At 46.2% G+C, this 20,213-nt stretch overlaps 2 protein-coding genes across 4 annotated transcripts in view; one reads left to right on the top strand and one right to left on the bottom strand.

Annotated features, from left to right (window-relative positions):
- ANGPTL6 (angiopoietin like 6) overlaps positions 1-6,537 on the top strand; it is an 88,623-nt gene extending 82,086 nt beyond the window's left edge. For all 3 annotated transcript variants that reach the window (XM_063931492.1, XM_063931490.1, XM_063931491.1), the window contains one exon: positions 5,670-6,537. In XM_063931492.1, coding sequence (XP_063787562.1) covers positions 5,670-5,857 — 188 coding nt within the window. In that variant the 3' untranslated portion in view covers positions 5,858-6,537. The remainder of the gene's footprint in view (positions 1-5,669) is intronic.
- A 2,512-nt stretch (positions 6,538-9,049) lies between these two features.
- SHFL (shiftless antiviral inhibitor of ribosomal frameshifting) overlaps positions 9,050-20,213 on the bottom strand; it is a 46,657-nt gene continuing 35,493 nt past the window's right edge. The window contains exons 6-9 of the mRNA XM_063931489.1: positions 17,596-17,751; positions 10,529-10,632; positions 10,216-10,364; positions 9,050-9,966 (exon numbers count right to left, since the gene is read on the bottom strand). Of these exons, the coding sequence (XP_063787559.1) occupies positions 9,752-9,966; positions 10,216-10,364; positions 10,529-10,632; positions 17,596-17,751 (624 nt within the window). The 3' untranslated portion in view covers positions 9,050-9,751. The remainder of the gene's footprint in view (positions 9,967-10,215; positions 10,365-10,528; positions 10,633-17,595; positions 17,752-20,213) is intronic.

Here is a 20,213-nt window from a genome sequence, read left to right as displayed (position 1 = left end):
GGAATGCAGGTATGATATACCCACTGGAGATCACAGGGCTGACTGACACTCAGAACTAAGCTAGCATCAAGCAGCATGGCGGCTACATCCCCAGGACAGAATTCCTTCCCAAAGGCTAAGTATATAATCACATGGCTATAGAAGGAAATATAGACATATTGCTTTCTGGTTTAAATAGGATATTGTAACTTGGCTGGGATGATTGTTGGGTGTTTGTGTTGGTGCCCTGTGGAATCTGTGATGGTAGCTGGGATCTTGTTAATCATAAATACCACCATGCAGTACTTTTGAATATGTGCTGGTAGCAATGGCAGGCTGATACTTGTGAGTACCTGGTGGTCTGGTCTTGTGATAACTCATATGCTCTGGTTATAGAGATACTGTGTTTGCTTGAAATTGTGAAAGGTGATTTAGATTGTTTGGAATTGTAAAATCAGAACATATGCATTGTTTTGAGGCTTGGACATTTTGGAATCAATTGGAGTTTTTCCCAAAATGGAGTCTAGCTTCTGCCCCATGCGGCATTGTAGGGACGATTGTGTAGCTGGGTGTTGTGTATATAGGGAGAGGCAGCATAGGTAAGCTCAAGTACTTTCTAAACAAAGATTCTCAGCATTGATTAACTGCGCAGCGATTGTTCCTCACATGTGTAAGCTTCGCTGCAACCATATTGTCTTTTAATGTTATTGTGAGCCAATCTCTCTCAAATCTCTCTCTCTCTCTCTCTCTCTCTCTCTCTCTCTCTCTCCTCTTTTCTCTTATATCTCTCATAGTATTATAGTATTGTACTGTATTGCATGTAGGTCAGTGTAGTATTGTCTTTTTGTATTTATTGTTTAGTTCTGTGGTTAGGAAGTCCTTGTTATATTGTAGTGTATCATTTGTACTGTTATCCCCTTTTACAAGTATATTAGATATAATACAGTTAATAGGCTTTGGAACCTAAACCAGTATCTGTGTATTTTCTATAGTGTTAAGTGTTCACTTGAGCGTCGGTGACGCTCAAGCAGCTTTGTAGTTAGTCAGGTTACACAAGGTTGCACTTACACCCTGTACTCACATTAAGGTATTCAGTGTATTTCATTGGTATAAGGTTTAAACATTAAGGTATAGCGTTGTGAGCGTCTGCGCCGCTGGTGACCTCCTCGTGGTCTCGAGCGTAGGCTACGCTACAGCGAATCATTCCCCTAGACATAACCAATAACGTGTCCTGTGATCACTGGGCCGTGAGCGAACGTGACGCTTGAGCGTCTCGCCTACGGCTGAGCGATCGTTACGCAGATAGCGTACCCATACGGTATTTCTTAAGCAAACAGCGTACAGTGTTCTTAGCTTCATAAAGGGTTGTTTATACGACAAAGGAATTTAGCATTGTCACCCGACCAACAACTGCTCCCTGGACCTCGCCTTTATCAGGAGATCGTCCAAGTACGGGATAATTAAAACACCCTTTTTTCGAAGGAGTATCATCATTTCGGCCATTACCTTGGTAAATACCCTCGGTGCCGTGGACAGACCAAACGGCAACGTCTGGAATTGGTAATGACAATCCTGTACCACAAATCTGAGGTACTCCTGGTGATGATGGTAAATGGGGACATGCAGGTAAGCATCCTTGATGTCCAGTGATACCATGTAATCCCCCTCGTCCAGGCTTGAAATAACCGCCCTGAGCGATTCCATCTTGAACTTGAATTTTTTTATATATGTGTTCAAGGATTTCAAATTTAAAATGGGTCTCACCGAACCGTCCGGTTTCGGTACCACAAACATTGTGGAATAGTAACCCCATCCTTGTTGAAGGAGGGGCACCTTGACTATCACCTGCTGGGAATACAGCTTGTGAATTGCCTCTAGCACTGCCTCCCTGCCTGAGGGAGTTGTTGGCAAGGCAGATTTGAGGAAACGGCGGGGGGGAGACGTCTCGAATTCCAGCTTGTACCCCTGAGATACTACTTGAAGGATCCATGGATCCACCCGTGAGCGAGCCCACTGATTGCTGACGTTTTTGAGACGAGCCCCCACCGTACCTGGCTCCGCCTGTGGAGCCCCAGCGTCATGCGGTGGACTTGGAGGAAGCGGGGGAGGACTTTTGCTCCTGGGAACTGGCTGTATGCTGCAGCTTTTCCCCTCTGCCTCTGGGCAGAAAGGACGCGCCTTTAACCCGCTTGCCTTTCTGGGGCCGAAAGGACTGTACCTGATAATACGGTGCTTTCTTTGGCTGTGAGGGAACATGGGGTAAAAATGCTGACTTCCCAGCTGTTGCTGTGGAAACGAGGTCCGATAGACCATCCCCAAACAACTCCTCACCCTTATAAGGCAAAACTTCCATGTGCCTTTTAGAATCTGCATCACCCGTCCACTGCCGAGTCCATAATCCTCTCCTGGCAGAAATGGACATTGCACTTATTTTAGATGCCAGCCGGCAAATATCCCTCTGTGCATCTCTCATGTATAAGACTGCGTCTTTAATATGCTCTATGGTTAGCAATATAGTGTCCCTGTCTAGGGTATCAATATTTTCCGACAGGGAATCTGACCACGCAGCTGCAGCACTGCACATCCATGCTGAAGCAATAGCTGATCTCAGTATAATACCTGTGTGAGTATATACAGACTTCAGGATAGCCTCCTGCTTTCTATCAGCAGGCTCCTTTAGGGCGGCCGTATCCGGAGACGGTAGTGCCACCTTCTTTGACAGGCGTGTGAGCGCTTTATCCACCCTAGGGGATGTTTCCCAACGTGACCTATCCTCTGGCGGGAAAGGGTACGTCATTAGTAACCTTTTAGAAATTACCAGTTTCTTATCGGGAGAAGCCCACGCTTCTTCACACACTTCATTTAATTCCTCAGATGGGGGAAAAACCACTGGTAGTTTTTTCTCCCCAAACATAATACCCTTTTTTGTGGTACCTGGGGTAACATCAGAAATGTGCAACACATTTTTCATTGCCTCAATCATGTAACGTGTGGCCCTACTGGAAGTTACAGTAGTCTCATCGTCGTCGACACTGGATTCAGTATCCGTGTCGACATCTGTGTCTGCCATCTGAGGTAGCGGGCGTTTTAGAGCCCCTGATGGCTTCTGAGACAGCTGGGCAGGCACGAGCTGAGAAGCCGGCTGTCCCACATCTGCTATGTCGTCAAACCTTTTATGTAAGGAGTTGACACTTTCACGTAATTCCTTCCACAAGTCCATCCACTCAGGTGTCGGCCCCGCAGGGGGTGACATCACATTTATCGGCATCTGCTCCGCCTCCACATAAGCCTCCTCATCAAACATGTCGACACAGCCGTACCGACACACCGCACACACACAGGGAATGCTCTGACTGAGGACAGGTCCCCACAAAGTCCTTTGGGGAGACAGAGAGAGAGTATGCCAGCACACACCAGAGCGCTATATATACACAGGGATTAACACTATAACTGAGTGATTTTCCCGTATAGCTGCTTATATGTATACTACTGCGCCTAAATTTAGTGCCCCCCCCCTCTCTTTTTTACCCTTTGTAGTCTTGAAACTGCAGGGGAGAGCCTGGGAGCGATCCTTCCAGCGGAGCTGTGAGGGAAAAATGGTGCCAGTGTGCTGAGGGAGATAGCTCCGCCCCTTTTCCGGCGGACTTCTCCCGCTTTTTTATAGATATCTGGCAGGGGTATTTTTCACATATATAGCCTCTAGGACTATATTATGTGATTTTTATGCCAGCAAGGTGTTTAATATTGCTTTTCAGGGCGCCCCCCCCCCCAGCACCCATCAGTGACCGGAGTGTGAGGTGTGCATGAGGAGCAATGGCGCACAGCTGCAGTGCTGTGCGCTACCTTGTTGAAGACCGAAGTCTTCTGCCGCCGGACCATCTTCTTGTTTCTGGCTCTGTAAGGGGGACGGCGGCGCGGCTCCGGGACTGGACGATCGAGGTCGGGCCCTGTGTTCGATCCCTCTGGAGCTAATGGTGTCCAGTAGCCTAAGAAGCCCAAGCTAGCTGCAAGCAGGTAGGTTCGCTTCTTCTCCCCTTAGTCCCTCGTAGCAGTGAGTCTGTTGCCAGCAGATCTCACTGAAAATAAAAAAACCTAAAATTATACTTTCTTTTCTAGGAGCTCAGGAGAGCCCCTAGTGTGCATCCAGCTCAGCCGGGCACAAGATTCTAACTGAGGTCTGGAGGAGGGTCATAGAGGGAGGAGCCAGTGCACACCAGGTAGTCCTAAAGCTTTCTTTAGTTGTGCCCAGTCTCCTGCGGAGCCGCTATTCCCCATGGTCCTTACGGAGTCCCAGCATCCACTTAGGACGTCAGAGAAAAACGGGGCATTTTCGACACAAAAAAAAAATTTGACCATACAATACAGTACTTTTTGACAAAAAAACGGACGTTTCAGATTCCACTTTTTGAAATTCGACAGTTGTCAAATTCGACATGTCTGCAATGGTAAAAATGCGGCTTTTCGACAAAAGTATATTCAATTGAAGAATGTTGATTAGACAACAGTGCTTTTCGACAGTAATTTCGTCAATTTCATTCTGCCTCACTTTGCTGGCGGAATCTAATAAAAAATTTTAAAAACATGTTTTTTTTGTTTTTTGTATTGCTAATAGCATATCTATTTATATTAGAAGGGATTATGTACTTGGTTTGTCTATTAGGAGACACAAGTATTATTTATATATTTTTTAAAAGAATATTTTTTTTTTTAACTGACTAAAATAATATGGAGATATCAGAGCATGGTTTTCAGTGGGAAGGGGTGGGAATGGGTTAAAAATCGTGAAAAAAAATGCGTGGGGTCCCCCCTCCTAAGCATAACCAGCCTCGGGCTCTTTGAGCCGGTCCTGGTTGTAAAAATACGGGGGGGGAAATGACAGGGGATCCCCCGTATTTTCACAACCAGCACCGGGATTTGCATCTGGTCCTGGTGCCAAAAATACGGGGGACAAAAAGCGTAGGGGTCCCCCGTATTTTTAACACCAGCACCGATCTCCACTAGTCAGAGAGATAATGCCACAGCCGGGGGACACTTTTATATCGGTCCCTGCGGCCCTGGCATTAAATCACTAACTAGTCACCCCTGGCCGGGGTACCCTGGAGGAGTGGGGACCCCTTAAATCAAGGGGTCCCCCCCCTCCAGCCACCCAAGGGCCAGGGGTGAAGCCCGAGGCTGTCCCCCCCCCATCCATGAGCTGCGGATGGGAGGCTGATAGCCAAGTGACACAAAGAAAAAATATTGTTTTTTGTAGCAGAACTACAAGTCCCAGCAAGCCTCCCCCGCAAGCTGGAATTCTACCGCAATTGCATACACCCCTATATGTATTTGGCACTGTACAACATGACTAAAAACGGAGTTATGACACAAGGTCATACTCCTACAAATGTCATAACGAAAAGTGTGCGCACAAAATGGGGTGTGGCTTTGTGAAAACTAGGCCACGCCCCCATTTTTGCGCACGCTCTTGCCCTTGACTACAGATCTTTTCTGGTTCTTTGCCTCTGACTGGTTGGCCAACCCCTGCCTTAAGGGAACTGAAATCCAGGCACAAATACCTGACACTACAGAGGACTGTGAAGGCTTTATGATATCCCATGCATTTTTAATTTTAATATTTTGGCACTGGCTAACATTTGCCTTCACAGGGTAAGAAAACACTCTAACCACTTCTTCCTGTTGTCTTTCCAAAGGTAACTGCGCCGTGTTTCAGAAAGGTGGCTGGTGGTACAACATGTGCGCTCACTCCAACCTCAACGGAGTGTGGTATCGAGGTGGTCATTACCGCAGCCGCTACCAGGACGGAGTATACTGGGCTGAATTCCGGGGCGGTGCCTACTCTCTCAAGAAGGTCTCAATGCTAGTAAAGCCCAACAAGTAGCAACTCTTACTACAACCATAAGTGGAGAAAGCTATTTCCTCAGTCACTATTCAGTGGATCCAGAAGACGAAAGAAGTAAATAACATAATGAAATAAAAATACATGAAAAATTCTACACTTGCCTAAAATATTAACGCTCTTCCAGACACCACATTGGCAGTTTGAGTAGATCATATGTCATGTATATTCTGTTCTGCTTTTTTTTAAGTTCATTTACAGTCTGCTGATTCGGTTGGTAAGAGAATGCATTCCATATAGTTTTACTGCATATTTTACTCCCAGGGCCCTAGAGCACAGGTTCTCAAACTCGGTCCTCAGGACCCCACACGGTTCATGTTTTGCAGGTCACCTGTAGATTTTTAAAATGTGACAGTTGGTGATACACAGTGCACCTGCTGGGTGACATGGAAAACGTGAACCGTGTGGGGTCCTGAGGACCGAGTTTGAGAACCACTGCCCTAGAGTATACGCTTTTTTTTCTTTCATGGCATCCATAGGCCAAAACTTTATTGAGAAAGTCTACAAAAATTACAAAATGAAGTAAATTGTGCTTACCTGTCATCCTTAGTGCCAGTTAGGTGGTGGGGGACAGGGGATCAGTATGAAATACCTCCAATCAAAATCCCGACAGCAATTGACCGACGATCAAAATACCGACATGGACAAAATACCGACATGGACAAAATACCGACAAGGTCAAAATACCGACATTTACAATGTCGACAGGTCAAAAAGCTGACACGAGTTTTTCATTGCTTTTTGGTGTGTATGTCATCATAGGTAGACATGGACACCATTTAAGTGTACCGCTGCGCTCGCCATGCTTCGGGCACGGTGCCTCGCTGCGCTCGGCACACTGTTATATTCTCCCTCCAGGTCCACTGGAATAGTAAAGTATGAACAAGTCGGTTTCAATGAAAAAATCATGAAAAACTCGTGTCAGCTTTTTGGTCTGTCTACATTTTAAATGTCGGTATTTTGACCTTGTCTGTATTTTAAATATCGGTCTTTTGTCCATGTCGGGATTTTGACCTTGTCGGGATTTTGACCGTCGGTCAATTGCTATCGGGATTTTGACCGTTGGGAATTTGATTGTCGGTAAATTGACTGCATCCCGGGGACAGGGTTGTGCTGTGTGTGTCACGTTCCATGATTGGCAGCCACCAGCACTGGCTTTGCATATCACATTGACCATTAATAATTTGATTTGTTCCCAGACCACCAGCCCCTGTCACCACTGCCACTGCCCCTTGGCACCCCTGCCAGTGCCCCACTGCACCCAGTTTGGGAACCACTGGTATAAGGTAGCCTTGTATTTTAGTTTATTTTTCTGGCCTATTTCACCAGTGTTAGGACATCCTTATGGATTGGTGCCCAAAATGTTACAGCATGTTCAAGATGCAATATGTCTTACCATCAATTGCCGGTAGGCTGTTAGCTATGTTCTATAATGATGTTGACTATCTGATATTAATGAACACCTTCCGCTGTATAATAATGCATATTTATACTCTGCGATCACCACTGTATAAAGAAAATTAGTACCTGTACACTGATCATTATAACTAGTCATTGGTGTAAAGTACAGTATCTGTCCAATGAAGAGGTTCACCATGTAATGAAGATGTCACTAGCGGAGAACTTGCTTGTAATGAGATCCAAGCCCCCTCAACCCATAACACTATATATCAGCAGAGGGGCTTAAAACTATTTTCTATTTATATTAATATATAAAAGTACTGGCCAAAAAATTCCACCATTAATAAAAGTACAGCCATTACCACCTGCATGCAACTTCTAGGATATCGTATAAATGCTGGATTGGGTTTTTAAATGGCGGCAGGGAAGTCCATGGACTTATGGGACAAACTGTGTCATACTCACCTAACCATTGATTCATCACACGTTCTCGCTACACAGACGGGTTTGCAGTGTTGGCAGGATTTCAATTTAATTTAATGCAGATATCACATTCCTGGAATATGCCATCCTGGCCACTGTAGGTCTTTGCTGAGGTTTTGCTCTCGGAGGTCCATAGTGACAACACCTTATTAAACACAGTTGCTGTGGAGGGTAGCAGTTGATTTACCGACGGACACAATACTGACGTTCATCATCCCGACAGCCATTGACCGACAGTCAAAATACCGACATGGTCAAAATGCCAACATTTATTATGCCGACATGTTCAAAATGGCTGCATAGACACCATACCATTTGAAATGCCGACATGTCAACATGTCGACGCGCGTTTTTAAGGAATTTTTGCCGCAAAATACACTTGTTTATATCCCAATGGACCTGGAGGGGGAATATAATAGTGTGCCGAGCACAGCGAGGCACCATAGCCGAAGCATGGGGAGCGTAGCGAGCCATGCGAGGGGACCCCGTACACTTAGACGGTGTCCATGTCTATGTCGACATTGGCACAAAACACAAACAGAAAACCTCATGCCGGCATTTAAAACGCCTGTATTCTGACTATGTCGGCATTTTGAACAAGGCGGCATAATGAATGTCGGTATTTTGACCGTGTCTGTATTTTGACTGTAGGTCAATGGCTGTCGGGATTATCACCGTCGGTATTGTGTCCGTCAGTAAATCACACTGAACCCGCTGTGGAGTCATTAGCTACCATGATAATTACAAACAATCAAAGGTTGTATATGATCCAGACCATGCCGGGATGATACAAGAGCCACTCCTTTTAGGAAACCATTGATTTCAGTAAGCTTGGTGTCCCATTTCCCCTGGTGTCTCCATTTTCCCCTCAGTACCTCTAGAGTATATACGTGTTTGGTACATATGTATAGGGGGTCATTTATTAAACACTCCAAAGAAGACAAGTAGATGTAGATGTGTTACTTGTAACAACCTATAAGATTCTAGCTGTCATTTTATAGACTGTACTAGATAAAGCAAAGCTAGAGGATGATTTGTTGCCATAAGCAACAACTATGTCTTCTGTAGAAGGTTTGATAGAATCTCCCCCATAGTATGTTATACTAGAACAGGCCTGGCCAACCTGTGGCTCTCCAGATGTTGTGAAACTACACATCCCAGCATGCCCTCCCACAGTTTTAGCCTTCCCTAATAGCAAAACTGTGGCAAAGCATGATGGGACTTGTAGTTTTACAACAGCTGGAGAGCCACAGGTTGGCCAGGCCTGTACTAGAATGAAACAGGGAAATATTTGGTCCAAAGCATTTTATTTTATTTTCTATAAAAATGTATTTTCCAAAACTGTGGATACAGTGTTTTTTTCCCCCACAACATGTGGAAAGTGCTGCAGAATGGTGATGGAACACTAGGGCAGATCTATTAACCTGGAGAAGGCATAAGGAAGTGATAAACCAGTGATAAGTGCAAGGTGATAAATGCACTAGCCAATCAACTCCCATATGTAAATTAACAGTTATATCACCTTGCATTTATCACTGGTTTATCACTTCCTTATGCTGTCTCCAGGCTTAATACATCTGCCCCATAGTGAGATAATGCAGCAGCCAAATACATTGTCTGTTCTCTCAAAGGGGCAACGAGAAGCATTTGATCAAACAATGAAAGAACAGAAGGGAAAATGACATAGAGTAATGGAAGTTGCTAGAGAAGTGCTAGGTAGGCGGAATATAAGAAGTTGTTATCAAGGCATTAGGAGAATCAACAATGTCACTGTGTAGACCCAAGATGCTGTAAGGCACTCGCTCTTTTCTTTAAAACTAAACATTTGTTTAATGTAACTCTTAGCTTTTAAGCGTGATTCTCCTACATCAGCATTACCCTTCATGACAGGTCAGCTGTAGTCACGTAACCAACAAAAATGTGCTGGATAGCCAGTGGTTCACTCCAAACATCTGAGCAGGTGTCGACAATCCATACGGACCTTTGGAGAATCTAACTGTCGTCATCACTCTCGTCTTCGTCTGTCTCCTTTATGTCGTCCAGGATGAGGTCATCAAGATCACACTGGGTCAGGCTGCCCTGACTCAGGCAGGTAGCCACGGTGGACCCTGAGCTCACGTGTAAGGCACTGGGGTACAACACTTTGGTATGGTGGTTTTTGGATCTGCTTTTTGGGTGGACGCATTGCATGCCGGGAATGAAAGGTTCTGTGTGGAGCCAAAAAAAGAGAGGTCAACCTTCCTGCTTTAACTAAGGTCTGTCCCACCACCTCTTTCTCTTTGCTCTCTTTTCCCTGCTAAACCCTATAAATTATTTTCTTCCTCCCATTACCAACTTCTCTTTGTCATAACGTCCCTGAGATTATCAAGTAACTTCAAGACCTCAGGAATAATACCAGTTTTCCCTACTTAACCTCTTCTCCACCTGCTTCCCCATCCCGCTTTTTTTGTTTTTACCTCTTCGGTTGTGACAGTCCTCTGCGAAGCAGCTGTGGACGTTGCGGTTTCGTGGACCATTGTAACGGCGAGGAGGAAGTATACGTGAGGGCATGACGGGAGTGTTACACGTGTAACAAGGACATGCGTTCCCCATCTGCGCAAATCCCCTGATGCCATGACAATAGAAATGTGAAGTTAGAACGTGAGATAGGGAATGCTTGTGAAATGAATAAATTACAATATATTCAATGGATAACAAAAAATAAAGGACACAGGAAGATTATGTATACAGTACAGTGTAGTATGAACTGGAAATATAGAAGTTCTTTACTTGAACATCCGGCCACAGGCCTGGCAGTGGAACTCCGCAATCCCCCACATCTTATTATAAGGCACGGGATCATATCGTTTACGACAGCTGTGGCACCTTGAGACCTGGACAGGGAAACATGGAGTAACAATGGAACATTCGTGTGCTGGCTATGGCTTTCTGTACACAGCTGGATCCTTTAAGATGGTTCTGCACATAACTATTTTTCCCAACAAAGGCTCATGAACTTTTTATATTTAAGTAAAGAAGATATTTAAAAATGTTTTAATATTTTATTGAATATGCCTATGGATGTCTAGCATCCCCTCAACCCCCTGCGGTGTTCATATACCCCCATTGTAACAGTTCGTAAAATCCCCAATTGACAATAGATCCTCCAGTGGCATTCCCCCTTATCCCAATAAGATTATACCTACCTAGTGGCATAACCACCATCCACCAGTGTCTACAGACCCCACTGTGGCACTACACTAAACTCCCCTGCCTTGTGTTGCTACACATGAAAGCACCTCACCAGGGAAAATAAACCTTTATGGGTCACTTATCCACCAGTGCCAATAGATCTCCCCAGTGGTACTGCCATACCTATGAAATTGCCCCTCCCCCTTAGCATGCAGGGAATCATGTATCAGGGGTACTGATCATAGGTCCCGTCTGCTGCAGCTGATCGCTACACTCTGTTACATCACTGCCGGTGGGCTGGAGAAAATAGGATTTTGGTACTTACCAGGTAAATCCTTTTCTTTGAATCCATAGGGGGCACTGGAGTACTCTTGGGATATGGACGGCTTTAGCAAGAACAGGGCACTGAATATTTAAATTTAGAACTCTCCTCCCCTCCATATCCCAGAGTACCTCAGTGTTTTTTACTGAGCCGAACAGGAGCTATAGAGAGGTTGACAATGGAGAATTACATATAACATAACGGACAACAATAAAGTTGACACATAACGTTACTGACAACTAAACAGTTGACACCATAACCGATAGAACTTGAAACTTTGAACCAGTTGGTGAGAATGTGTTACCATAAGATCCCCTGAACTTACCACAAACCAGGTAAAACTGCTCTGGGTGGGCGTCCAGTGCCCCCTATGGATTTAAAGAAAAGGATTTACCTGGTAAGTACCAAAATCCTATTTTCTTTTTCATCCACTAGGGGTCACTGGAGTACTCTTGGGACGTACCAAAGCTTCCCCCGTGGGCGGGAGAGCTGTTTGGCACCTGTAACACTAGGCGGCCAAAGCTAGATGCTGATGCCGCAAACGTATCAAACCTGTAAAAGCGCACAAACGTGTGCACTGATGACCATGTAGCCGCACGGCAAAGCTGCGTCGTAGAAGCTCCACGACCAGCTGCCCATGAAGTTCCCACAGATCGTGTGGAATGAGCTGTTACTGATGTAGGCGGCTGAAACCTAGCATGAAGGTAAGCCTGACGTATGGTCAGTTTTATCCATCTGGATAAGGTCTGCTTAGAAGCTGGCCAACCCATCTTGGCAGCATCATAGAGAACAAACAACGTATCCATCTTATGAACTGTAGACGTTCGGGATACATAAACGCGTAGTGCGCGTACCACATCCAAAGTTCCAGAATCTTCTGTTAACACAGGAACTACTATTGGTTGATTGATGTGAAAAGATGACACTACCTTTGGCAAGAAAGCGGGATTCGTCCGAAGTTCCGCTCTGTCATCATGAAACACCAAATACGGTGGCTTGCATGACAAGGCACCCAAATCTGAAACACGCCTTGCCGAAGCTAAGGCTAGGAGAAAAATTGTTTTCCAAGTGAGAAACTTAATATCCACTTGTTGTAAGGGTTCAAAATATGAAGACTGTAAGAAATCTAAAACCATATTCAAGTCCCATGGCGCTGTAGGTGGAATGAATGGAGGCTGTACTCTGAAGACACCTTGCAGAAAGGTGAGTACAGACGGCAATAGAGCCAATCGTCTTTGAAAGTAAATTGACAAAGCAGATACCTGCACCTTTAATGTAGATAAACGCAGTCCTACATCTAACCCCGTCTGTAGAAATAACAAAAGACGGGATAACTTGAAAGATGATGTCGGAAACTTCCGAACTTCACACCAACCTATATAGGCACGCCAAATTCTGTAATAATGAGCTGCCGTAACTGTCTTCCTAGCTCGTAACATGGTTGGTATAACCGATTCTGGAATGCCCTCTCTTCTTAAGAGGGCGGTCTCAACAGCCACCCCGTCAAACGCAGCTGTGCTAAATTGGGGTAAAGGAACGGACCCTGTTGTAACAGGTCCGGACGTAGTGGGAGCGGCCAAGGATCGTCTGTGAGTAGTCCGCGGAGATCCGAGAACCAAGCTCTCCGAGGCCAATGAGGCGCCACTAGTATTACTGTGGCGAACTCTCTTTTGATCCGTTTTAGCAACAGAGGGAGCAGCGGAAACGGTGGAAACAGATACACAAGGTTGTACGGCCATGCGATTGTGAGAGCATCCACCGCCACTGCCTTTGGATCTCGCGTTCTGGACACATACTGGGGTGTTTGGTGATTGTGGCGAGATGCCATCAGGTCCACTTGAGGGTAACCCCACCTCTGGACCAACATGTGAAACACTTCTGGATTTAGGGGGTAATTCCAAGTTGATCGCAGCAGGATTTTTGTTAGCAATTGGGCAAAACCATGTGCACTGCAGGGGAGGCAGATATAACATGTGCAGAGAGAGTTAGATTTGGGTGGGGTGTGTTCAATCTGCAATCTAAATTGCAGTGTAAAAATAAAGCAGCCAGTATTTACCCTGCACAGAAATAAAATAACCCATCCAAATCTAACTCTTTCTATACATGTTATATCTGCCTCCCCTGCAGTGCACATGGTTTTGCCCAATTGCTATCAAAAATCCTGCTGCGACCAACTTGGAATTACCCCCTTAATGCCCATTCTCCTGGATGAAAATCCCGACGGCTGAGATAATCCGCCTCCCAGTTGTCCACTCCCGGAATGAACACTGCCGACAATATCACTTGGTGACGCTCGGCCCAATTGAGGATTCGAGCTACTTCCCGCATGGCCATGCGGCTTCTCGTTCCTCCTTGTTTGTTGATGTACGCGACCGCCGTCGCGCTGTCTGACTGCACTTGGACAGTCTGAGACCGAAGCATGTGCACTGCTTGTCGTAGCGCATTGTAAATTGCCCGAAGTTCCAGGACATTTATAGACAGCAATCTTTTGTGATCCGCCCAGAGACCCTGGAGCTGTCAATTTTGAACTACAGCTCCGCAACCTCTGAAACTCACGTCCGTCGTTAGAATTATCCAATTAGATGTGATTTCTTGAAGTTAACAATCCAACCGTGCTGAACTAGTACATTGTACGTTAGCAACGCATGTTGGAAGAGCATCTGTTGAGACGGAGCTTTGATGAGCAGATCGTCCAAATACGGAACTATTATCACTCCCAGGGATCTGAGATGAGCTATTGGTGAATACCCGAGGCGCTGACGAGAGGCCAAACGGTAGAGCCTGAAACTGGTAATGGTTCTGCCGTATTGCAAAACGCAAGAACCTCTGATGAGGTGGCCAAATCGGAATGTGTAAGTACGCATCCTTGAGATCCAGCGCAATTATGAATTCCTGTGGCTCTAATCCTGCAATTACTGACCGCAGAGATTCCATCTTGAATCTGCAGTAAGTGACATACTGATTGAGGCATTTTAAGTTCAATATTGGCCTGACCGAGCCATCCGGCTTTGGTACCACAAACAGACTGGAATAATAACCCTGACCTTGTTGGTGTACCGGGACCGGAATCAAAACTGCTGAATCCAGCAGAGACTGAATTGCAATTTGCAGAATCGCCCCCTTGTCGTCCGACACAGGCAGTCTTGTCTTGAAAAACCGCATTGGCGGGAGACAGTCGAACTCTATCTTGTAACCTTCTAACACTAAATTGCGGATCCACCCATCTGTGGATGTGTGGAACCACGCCAAATGGAACGTCTGAAGGCGTGCCCCCACAACTGGAGATCCGAGATGGGCTGGGAGCCCGTCATGCCACTGGCTTGTCGGTGACCTTAGCGTCCTGACGACTGGTGTTGGTTTGTTGAAAACCACGTCCTCGACCTCGTCTACCAGGCGTGGCTGTTCCTCTACCACGGCCTCGAAAGGGCTGAGGTCTAAAGGATTTTAACGCCGAGCCAGAGTACTTTCGTCTAGGTACCGTTGGAGGCAATGGTAGGAAAACAGACTTCCCTCCCGTGGCCTCAGAAATCCATTTGTCCAATTCAGGACCAAACAACTTCTCGCCCCTGTAAGGTAACGCCTCTATACCTCTCTTAACCTCTGCCTCCGCTTGCCAAGATCGCAGCCAGAGTGCTCGTCGTGCCGTAACTAGCGACGATGAAAGGCGAGAAGTGAGCTGACAGACGTCAGTAGAAGCTGTACATAGATACTCAGCAGCTTCACAGATTTGATCAGCGAGAAGTATAAGGTGATCGTCATGTAGACCAGACTTGAGTTCTGTTATCCATACAATTAGCGCCTTAGTGACCCAAATGCCAACCAACCCAGGTCTAAGCAACACTCCTGCTGCTATATACATGGACTTTAGCATAGCTTCTATTTTCCGGTCTGAAGGGTCTTTAAGCGTAGTAGCAGTTGGTACTGGTATGGTTAATTTCTTTGTAAGTTTTGACACAGACGAATCCACCATTGGCGGATTCTCCCATGTAGATGTCAGAGACTCTGGAAACGGGTAACTAGACTTAAATCTGCGAGGTATAGAAAAACGTTTATCCGGATTCTTCCGTGTTTCCACTAACATCTTATTAAGAGATTCCGAAACAGGAAAACACATCGAAGATCTCTGTCGTTTAGTAAATACGACTTCATCATTTGTCAGAGGCTCCTCAGTTTCTGTAAACTTCAGAGACTGACGCACCGCTCTGATGAGATTATCAATGCCTGGGCTGTCAAAATCTTCACTATCTGACTGCTGGTGTACTTCGCCCTCCTCACCCTCATCTTGCGCAGTGAGGTCTGGCATAGAATCGTCAGAATGCAACATAGCAGAAACTGGTAAATCATAAGACAAATTAAATTTATCCCTTCTACCCAAAATGGACTTGGACCTTTGGCAAGGCTGAGACCCTGGTATGGTCTGGTATTTCTGGCGGTCTCACCCGAGACTCAGATCTTGTCGCTTCCCGCTCGTGTCGAGCGGCGGCCAATTCTGATTGCAACCCAGCCATTACATTGGCTAGCATTTCCCATGGAGGGTCCGGGGATGAAACCGGCTTTGAAACCGGAGCCGAAATTGTATTTGTAGCTAAATTCACAAAACATACTGTACATGTGGTAGATCCATCAGGTAACACACTCTTACAGACATTGCAGTGAAACTGCTTTTTAGTTTTTGATGGTGCCTTACTCATTATGCAGACAGACAATACAATTTACAAAAGACAGACACTTGCACGACTCAATAAAATTGTACTAAGGTGTGTGTAATATATATATATATATATATATAAATGGTCGCAGTGCAGTGCACGTGGCCAGTACTATATGAAATCTGATCCAAAATCCCCACTAACACCCCTGCGGTGGAGTAGAGATGTAGGACAGGAATGTTCTGGAATCATAGAAGACACAGGAAGCATGGTTAAAATGGCCCCCAAGCCATGCTTACAGTTATAATCACAGGTCAGGTTACAACACAAGTCTTTATAACCTGTACCTGACTTTGGATTTAATACAGGCTTAACAGCCTATTAACATAATGGATGCAGCATATGTAATATCAAAACCCATGCAGCATATTATAACCCCTGCAGCCTGCCATGCAGCCTATGCTCTGTGAGCAGACTTCTCTCCCCCCCCCCCCCCCCCCCCCGTGCACCGCTGCGGCTTAGAGGGGAGCGGTTGGCGGTGATCGGGACCCTGGAATCCGGAGAGTATTGCAGGGAGCCGGGGAGCATCTAGCGGGGAGAGCGGCCGTGCTACAGAAGTGTGGCCGGCGGGTGTGAGCGGCGTGCGGTGGCCGGAGCGGCGGTGTAGCGCTAGTCGGAGCGGATGTGGCGGGCGCTGAGCCCCGTACAGCCGCGGTAGGAGTGGCTTGGGCGGGCGGCCTGTTAGGAGCGGCGGATGCGGGCGGCGGTTTAGAAACATTTTCCCCACACAGCGGGGCGGCAGGGTGCGCTGACCGCCCCGTCACCCCAGCATACCTTGTCTCCAGTAGTGAGGGCTATGACGGGGCTTCTGTCTGTAAGCTCCGTCCAGCTCTTGCAGGTCAGTGAATGAGCTGCGTGTGGCTATGAGGGTGCTCTTTGTGAGGACCGACACGCCATGCGCTGCCTCTGTGCAGCGGGCACTATCCCGGACCCACGTTTTTTTATCCCTGGGAAGGGATGTGCTAAGTGCAAAAAAAAAAAGTAAAAATGAAAAAGTAAAAATGAAAAATTGAAAAACTATCCCGGACCCACGTTTTTTTATCCCTGGGAAGGGATGTGCTAAGTGCAAAAAAAAAAAGTAAAAATGAAAAAGTAAAAATGAAAAATTAATAAAATATTCAACTAAGTGTGGGAGCACCACACAAGCCTGTTAGTGCTGTGAGCACAGAAAAAACACTGAAGTACTCTGGGATATGGAGGGGAGGAGAGTTCTAAATTTAAATATTCAGTGCCCTGTTCTTGCTAAAGCCATCCATATCCCAAGAGTACTCCAGTGACCCCTAGTGGATGAAAAAGAAAATCCATTCTGCACACGGGGCCAGTATGATTTCCCGGCAGGCGGGACACTGTCTGTCAGCATACCAACAACGTCAACCCGGCTGCCAGTATGCTGGCAGCGGGGCGAGCGCAAAGAGTCCCCTTGCTGGCTTGCTGACCGCCCGGATTCCGACAGCTGGCAAATTAACTGCATCCCCTGCACATGTGCACAACAGATTTCTCCTTTACCAGCAGGGTATAGCGCAGGATGGCGTCCGCGAGACCCCAGATGACTGCGCAGTTAAATGGTTAATAAGGATCCCCATGTAGCCACACAGTTCATATACTTCATTCAAATCTGTTGTTGATCCACCAACCTCTTTCCTCTGAGGAACCCTTCTCCACCACATCTTATCGCACTCCTTGCATGCAAACTGCCGGTCGTTAGACGGGATCTGGTTTTCAGAAGCGTTGTTAAACATCTTCAAATTCTTTTCTGTGAGCGGCAGGTGCTTCATCTTCACAGCCAGGTCCTGGGAGATAATACAATGGTCAGCTACAAGTCTTACATCCTGTTATTCATGCGAAATACGGGATAAAAAGCGTTATTATCGATTACATTTGTAAAAAAAAGGTGATCTTATCCCAAATTTAGAATAAATGATGTTCTATAAATTCCTACACTCAGCACACACAACATAGCAGGAGCAGACTTCTGATTAGGTGGTGGCTGCTGGTGTGGGCTTTCATTTACAAATAAAAAAAAATAAACTAATAAAAGAAAATAAGTTATAATACCAAGGTCGGGATGTACTATGCATCGCATTCCCAATGTGGTACTTTCTAAAATCAACTACAGTGACTTGCAGCGGACACGCCATCAGATATCTACCATAATCACATCTACAGCTGGCCGCCCTATTTAATTAAACTTGTTTTTCTTATAACACCACAAAGAAATAGTTTATGGCTCTTATTTTAGCATTATTCCACCTTTCCAATACTGTAAACAGCAGAATATTACATGTAGGTTTTGATTGAAAACAAAACTGCACCTGAAAATGATAACGGATCATGAGCCTAATTCAGACCTGTTCGCTTGCTAGGGTTTTTTTGCAGTCCTGCGCCACCCATAGGGGAGTGTATTTTCGCTTTGCAAGTGTGCGAACCCATGTGTAGCAGAGCTGTACAAACAGATCTTGTGCAGTCCCTGCACAGCCCAGGATTTACTCAGCCGCTGGTATCACTTCAGCCTGTCCGGGACCGGAATTGACGTCAGACACCCGCCATGCAAACGCTTTGGACACGCTTGTGTTTTTCCAACCACTCCCAGAAAACGGTCAGTTGCCACCCACAAATGGCTTCTTCCTGTCAATCTCCTTGCGATTGGTCGTGCGAATGGATTCTTCACACAAACCCATTGCTGAGTGGCGATCCGCTTTGTACCCGTGCGGCGCGCCTGCGCATTGTGGGCAACACGCATGCGCAGTTTAGACCTGATCGCCCGCTGTATGAAAACGCAACCTAGCGATCAGATCTGAATTAGGCTCCATATGCACTAAGCTCCAGAATGCAATGATTCATTCCAGAACCTGAATGAGGCGGGTAACGCCAATGAAGTCTATCAGCTTCTTTTCATGTCTCCCCCTTAGAGGGATCCAATCAGATCCTTCCCAGCACTCCCCACAGTATGTGCGTCAGTCAACACATGCACAGAAGGACTCCCTGGTCCTAAACCCAGAAGTCCTTCTATCTCAAGGGACAAAATGTGATGCGTCATGCATCCCACCCAATATCTACTCTGGTATTCACCGGATAGTAACTACTGAGGAGGCATATTGTTTGGAAGAGGGAATGGCCAATTTCAAACAAGGGTGTCTGGAAGTGTGTGGGCCCAGTGTTGGGGTGATAGAACACAAAGGGGCAGATGTATTAACCTGGAGAAGGCATAAGGAAGTGATAAACCAGTGATGTGTGCAAGGTGATAAACGCACCAGCCAATCAGCTCCAATATGTAAATTAACAGTTAGGATTTGATTGGCTGGTGCCTTTATCACCTTGCACATATCACTGGTTTATCACTTCCTTATGCCTTCTCCAGGTTAATACATCTGCCCCTCAGTTCCTTATGCCTTCTCCAGGTTAATACATCTGCCCCAAAGTGCCCTACTCTTATCTATGGAAAATGTCATATTTTTCCACAGTGCAGCATCATGCTGTGTCCCTTACTTCTACATGTGCATTGCTATTATAGGGGTGATCGGGCACATGTCGTGCCCTCCCCATATATGGAAAATGTAGGTTTTCCATATTCAATAACGGCTAAGGGGCATGTAGTTTTACATAGGGCACTCTTCTGCCTGTAAGAGGTATATAGGGCACATTTGCTGCCCTCCTTATCTATGCAAAAATTATGTTTTCTGTAGCACTGCGCAATATCATCTGGAATAACCAGAATAACCACTAGGGGGCCACATAATTTGAAAGAAGGGATACCTCCCTACTTCCACATGTGGATGTTCCTGAACTTAATGCTGGGATGGGGGACATATCCCCCCCCCCTTCCCTCCCCCGGACTATTGCCTGGTGATCACAATCACCACTATGCAGTAACTTTTATGTGAACACCCTCAGTGAAACAAAGGTGAAGCCATCTTTGTAGATGCCAGGGCTAGACAGATAGACAGAGGTCCCTCGCCCCATACGTTCTCTTTTTTAACCCACGTTGTCTTCAGTACCCAGAACCCTGCTCCCAGGCTTGCCGGATGTAATCCTGTTTCTGACTCTCCAAGCCCACATTGCAGAGATGACGATGAGTGGGACCAGCCTGGAGGTCCAGTGCCAAACACTGGGGCTGATTCACACGCAGCCACCACGATCAGAAAGTTATCGGCGGGCAAAGCTGCACCGGCAGGAGGCAACCCTAATTTCTGCTAATGCAGGGAGGGGGTCGGCGGTCAGCATGCTGGGCGATCTTGCCCTGAGATGGGCGGCC

Source organism: Pseudophryne corroboree, chromosome 6 (assembly GCF_028390025.1).
Source record: "Pseudophryne corroboree isolate aPseCor3 chromosome 6, aPseCor3.hap2, whole genome shotgun sequence".
NCBI classification, from domain to species: Eukaryota; Metazoa; Chordata; class Amphibia; order Anura; family Myobatrachidae; genus Pseudophryne; species Pseudophryne corroboree.
This window is presented reverse-complemented; position numbering and strand designations above follow the sequence as displayed.